Source organism: Berghia stephanieae, chromosome 4 (assembly GCF_034508935.2).
Source record: "Berghia stephanieae isolate SIO BIC M18660-M18661 chromosome 4, UCSD_Bste_1.3, whole genome shotgun sequence".
Lineage (NCBI taxonomy): Eukaryota > Metazoa > Mollusca > Gastropoda > Nudibranchia > Aeolidiidae > Berghia > Berghia stephanieae.
The window spans coordinates 73,093,922-73,099,921 of NC_088363.1; the positions used below are offsets into that span (position 1 = coordinate 73,093,922).

General features: G+C 39.6%; 1 protein-coding gene across 1 annotated transcript in view; it reads right to left on the bottom strand.

The window, feature by feature from the left end:
* The window catches only part of LOC144971190 (CUB and sushi domain-containing protein 2-like), a 22,097-nt gene that overhangs the window by 15,620 nt on the left and 477 nt on the right, over window positions 1-6,000 (bottom strand). The window contains exons 2-4 of the mRNA XM_078911687.1: window positions 5,578-5,628; window positions 4,154-4,279; window positions 2,146-2,262 (exon numbers count right to left, since the gene is read on the bottom strand). Of these exons, the coding sequence (XP_078767813.1) occupies window positions 2,146-2,262; window positions 4,154-4,279; window positions 5,578-5,626 (292 nt within the window). The 5' untranslated portion in view covers window positions 5,627-5,628. The remainder of the gene's footprint in view (window positions 1-2,145; window positions 2,263-4,153; window positions 4,280-5,577; window positions 5,629-6,000) is intronic.

Sequence of the window (6,000 nt, forward strand, 5' to 3'; positions counted from 1 at the left end):
AGACAAAGTGATTGTATGCTTGTAGTCATCGTCGTCAGAGTCATCATCACCATCATCATCATCATCATCATCATCATCATCATCATCATCATCATCATCATCATCATCAAAATCATCGTCGTCGTCGTCTTCGTCGTCTTCGTCGTCTTCGTCATCATTATCATAATCGTCCTGCTTCTGTTCATCCTCTTCCTCATCATCTGATCATAATCATAATCATAATCATCATGATGACATTATTGATAGTGATATATATTATATATAAGAAAAAAGTTTTAAAGGCAAAATAGTCTACATACATTAAAGCGTTTCAAGATGCTGTCTATGCTTTCTTATTATGGTATGTGTCTGATAGCATTAAATAAAAGTGTGCATGAAGTCTTAGATTTACACAAGGGCTATTCAAACATTAAGGAAAGGAAGAACGCAGTCCAGATGCACTTTGAATACAAGAAGATTCTGACTGTCGTACACAGTTATTTTATATAATCATAACGCACTGTATAGTCGGTTGTCCGATTTTGTCCGTTCTCGATCAAAACGACCAGATTATAACTGATAACCGGATATTAGAGGTATAAAAGAGATATTTGTTTTGTCTTTGATTTCGTGAGTTTTGATATTTTTGATGCTATAATATTATACCCCTTCAAAAGAATAATTCATTAAAAAATAGTATTACTATTATTATTATTATTATCATCATCATCATCATCATCATCATCATCATCATCATCATCATCATCATCATCATCATCATCATCATCATCATCATCATCATTATCATTATTGTTGTTGTCATCATTGCTATTACTACTATCACTGCTGGTATTACTGTTACTCTTACTACTACTACTACTACTACTACTACTACTACTACTACTACTACTACTACTACTACTACTACTACTACTACTACTACTACCAATACCTCCACCATCATCACCACCGTCACAGCCACCACCACCATTACCACCACTTCTACTTCTACAACGATAGTTGGCCAATAAACGGGTCGTGTCTTTTCTGTCTCGGTGAACACGCTTAAATGAAACGACCCCACTAAATTTTGCCCGCAAACTGAATGTCCGAGTCGGGGACCAGCCACTCCCATATGAGCCGCATCCAAAATACTTAGGGGTGACGTTTGATCGCATCCTTACCTAAAGGGTGCATCTCGAAGGGGTTGCCCGGAAGATAGAGAAGCGGAACAGTCTTCTGAGGTAGCTGGCGGGATCGACTTGGGGCGCTAGCCAAGCGCTCCTGAGAACGTCCGCCTTGACACTATGCTATTCCACCGCGGAGTATTGCGCTCCCGAGTGTGGTAAAAGCAGAAACATTGAGAAGGTGGATGTAAAACTTCGCAAGTCGATGCACATAGTGTCAGGAACGCTAGCAACAACTCCTAGAGAATGGGGCCCGATAATGGCAGCGATCCAGCCCCCCCGATGTCCGGAGGGAGACGATTACGGGAAACTGGCTGAGTAAGATCAAAGAGAGAGGGAATGGGGATACCCCTCTGATGCGCATAATGGACGGCGCCCCCGTATGCAACCCTTGCACGCAGAATCCCTGACTACGTCTAGAGCTGCACATACGAGATGGAAGTCGGTTTGGACGAATTCAATCCCTCGTGGAGGCGGGGACGTACACTCCTCTAAGCTTGTGAGAAGTTGCCAGGCTTTGATACCAGTAAGAGGAGACATTGGGTGGCTGCGAATCGGCTTCGGTCGAGGAGCTGCCTAACGGCAAGTGCGCTTCATCGGTGGGGTCTTTCTACCTGTCCAACATGTACCCGCTGTGGGCAAGAACCTGAGACGGCAGAGCATCTAGTCGAACGGTGTGTTGTGACGATGCTACCCGGCGGGTTTGCGACGGTGTACGAGTGCGGACCGGACTTTGCTGATTGGGTCGATCGTCATAACATAGTAGTGTGGAAGCCATAAGAGACTGCTGCCAACTGAACACACACACCAAAAAAAGCGTGGTCGTTTTATGGTCGTTTCCGTGGCGGTGGACACGCGGCCTCAGGCTATGCTTTAACAAAAGCTGCGGCGTATCCAGTTACGGATCAAGGGACTGAAACAGACATGGCACACGAGTTCTCTCAACACACATAATGATTGGGAAAATGGTGGCATTTACTTGAATTCCTCAAGGTACAGGTTGTATAGCAGTCATCAAGTGAGCCATTGAGACTGCAATATCCTTCTTTGGCTCTAGCAAGGCAGTCACACGCCGTATCATTTGTTATAGAGGTCACTGGTATAGATAAAACAAGGTATATATTCATCGAAGTAAATAAGAGAATTTACAGAAAGTCATAAAGTATGAAGATTTAACCAAAAACACATTTAAAAAATATGGATCATTTCAAAATGTTGTAGCTAGACAATGAATTAAAAAATCCCCCAATATTTTTCTTGTTTGATTTTTTTAAAAAATGGGGTGGGGGGTTGTACTTCTTTTGTATTTGTTGTTGCAGTTTGCCCTTTTTATTTGGGGGTAAGTGGTGCTTTTTTCATTGTTTTACTTCTGGGATGGGGGGGGGGGTGGAGGGGGGGGGGGTGATGCCGAGGGAACTATTAAAGAGCAATGGAAAAAAAACAACAAAATATTAGTCCGTGCATTTTAGTCCTTCGACTCTCCTGTGCAATATAATCATAACATAGACCAGTTCTGAGTCAGCTCTTTAAAGTAACATTCACTGACCACAGTGTGAGGCATTATAACGTGAGAATAGGAGAAGAAGAAGGAGAAGTAGAAGAAGTATGAGGAGAAGGAGGAGGAGAAGAAGAAGGAGGAGAAGAAGGAGAACAAAAAGAAAGAGAGGAGAAGAAGAAGAAGAAGAAGAAGAAGAAGAAGAAGAAGAAGAAGAAGAAGAAGAAGAAGAAGAAGAAGAAGAGAAAACGTAAAGATAAAACATAATATTTGCGATTTCATTCATCATCCTCAAAGATTTTATAAATTTCATATTCCTTTCCCAAGTAGGTCATATTTTCATTTCATACGGTTCATGCCGCCTGGTATACATTGCTCTTTTTTTTGTTGTAATGACATTATTACAATTCAATCACTATCAGTAATCAGGTACTCATTCAAAGCTGAGTCGAGTGGAACAATATTATGTGTTTGAAAAGCGCTTTATACCAGAACACAACACCGAGGCGAGTCTTTGATAATCAATGTTGCCCTTGTCGTCACCAACTGGCGCAACATTGCTTGACTTTGATACAGCATGAGGCATCGTACCGCTGAGCATTAATTTCATTACATTAAAACAAAAACCAAAATAGTTTTTATATAGCGCATTAGCCACTCAACGTTCTCAAAGCGCTTTTCAAGGTGTCCCTAGCCAACAGCAACACTTAAAATGTAGGATGAGACATGACGCCTTTGAGTCAATCATATATGTTTTAACCGCCAGCTACTGATTTTACACTTGAGTACGACGTGAGAATATGAGTAAAGAGCCTTTTCCAAAAACCCAACTACGTTCAAAGCAGGACTCGAACTCAGGACCTTCTGATCCGAAGGCAAGTTTCAAACCATTAGACCATATAGTCGCACATTAGATCTTGACTCTTCCTAAAAGATTGCATCAAAATAAAAAGGTGACGATCACCAAATGGAATAATGAGTCTTTAGTTGTGCTGAAGACAAACATGATCCCATTGGTTGTGATATTAACCAATTAACTGCCATCCTTTGGAAAATTATGTATTTAAACATTTGGCCAGAAAACTCGTCCTTCAAATATCGATCGATTCAAATGACCCTCACCTTGGCAAAAACTCTCAAACCAGGGACTTCGCTACTCAGAGTTTACTTTCTTTTGGTGGCAGTCGCCTTGTATTGTGACGTTTTAAAATTTTTATTTAATTTTTTTTTGGTTTACGAAGGCGACACGCTGATCCCCTAGCACCATAGCTAAAGCGTCTCACACAGCCACGTTTTTTTCCAATCCGAACACCTTCACAACATTTTGTCCGGATTACAGTGACACCCCCTGATAGTGGAATCAGTCCCAATAATGTACAAATAAAGAAGAAGAAAAAATACTTCCCCAGGCAACCTGTCCGGGTTATGAAGACATCTGGATTGTGGAGTTCCGAATTATATATACTTATACTGCAGTTCGAAGTATACTCACGGTCACATGCACACGGGTTCTTGCAAGCCACTGGGCAACGTGGTACCATGAATGTTGGGGACAAGAGACATCGATTAGCCCCTATCCAGTAATCACACAAGTCGTCATCACGGCATTGGTTACTGGCTGAGTAGAAGAAATATGGAAATTTTCAAAAATCGGGGGTAGAGAGTAAACAATATTATTGGGCGTCATATCTTGGTCACTTACACATTCAAAATCCGTTTTCAACAAATCTGTCTTATATAAGGGGCACGAGTATAAAAAAGTACTAAAATATCATCACATGGTCCTGTTTTAAGAGATTATCTTGTCTGTAGAAACCTTTGAGCTCATTATTGAAGTATTGTATGAGACCGATGAATGATAATACTCCGACTGGCTTGCAGAAAAAGACGTATAGAACTGGAAGCCAGTAAGTTGTGATGTTATTAATATTGTTTCCTTTTTATTTACAGATATGACAGAGAGGCATCATTAACTCTTTCCTTACAGTCAAATTCAGGATTTTCCCCCAAAACTCCGCACCCAGCCAACCCAAAAATAGATTTTTTTCACTCAAACACAAAAGCATAAATTTGTTCAACAAAACAACTGTGAAACACAAAGTGGAGTTATGTAATCATAGATCAAATATTTTCTTTAATTTTGTGATCAAAAGAAATATGAATGAGAAATAAACTTGGTTTGTCGTAAGAAATGAGACGATTTCCTTATGATTGGTAAAGGAAGGGTAAGAAAATAGGCATGTAAAATAGCCCAACATATCTAAGCTTGGTCCCTTTCTCAATGTTATATATACTTCCTCTTTATTGATACTGGACCTATCATTTTGTGTAGATGTTCATCACAGGTAAGTATATTCTAATTCTTAAAAAAAGGTCTTTGTTATAGATAAATAATTAGTAGTAGTAGTAGTAATAGTAGTAGTAGTAGTAGTAGTAGTAGTAGTAGTAGTAGTAGTTGTTGTAGTAGTAGTAGTAGTAGAAGAAGAAGAAGAAGAAGAAGAAGAAGAAGAAGAAGAAGAAGAAGAAGCATCTCCTGCTGCACCAGTGGTGGTAGTAGTAAAAGTAGTAGTAGTAGTAGTAGTAGTAGTAGTAGTAGTAGTAGTAGTAGTAGTAGTAGTAGTAGTAGTAGTAGTAGTAGTAGTAGTAGTAGTAGTAGTAGTAGAAGAAGAAAGAAGAAGAAGAAGAAGAAGAAGAAGAGAGAGAGAAGAAGAAGAGAAGAAGAAGGAGGAGGAGGAGGAGGAGGAGGATGAGGGGGACGAGGCGGACGAGGAGGAGGATGAGGAGAAAGAGAAGGAGAAGGGGGAGAATGAAGAATGTGGAGAGAAGGAAAAAATATGATCGACAAAAATAAATAAAACAACGATATCAAAAGCAGCAAAAACATAGACAGTATAAACAAACAAACAAAATTCTCACCTTGGCATGCTTTCATCACAAGTAAAGCAAAGAGAATTTTCCAATTCATTCCTGAAAAAAAATTCAAACTCTTCGATAAGCTACAATATACCTGATGAATATTACCAATTAAGTTGTTTCAGCGCCTCGTGGATTCTAAAAATAATAATCAGAACTGAAGAAGAAAAGAAGAAGAAGAAGAAGAAGAAGAAAAGAAGAAGAAGAAGAAGAAGAAGCATCTCCCGCAGCACCAGTTGTAGTAGTAGTAGTAGTAATAGTAGTAGTAGTAGTAGTAGTAGTAGTAGTAGTAGTAGTAGTAGTAGTAGTAGTAGTAGTAGTAGCAGCAGTAGTAGTACCATCATCATCATCATCATCATCATCATCATCATCATCATCATCATCATCATCAGCAGCAGCAGCAGCAAAAGTAGTTGTAGTAGTAGT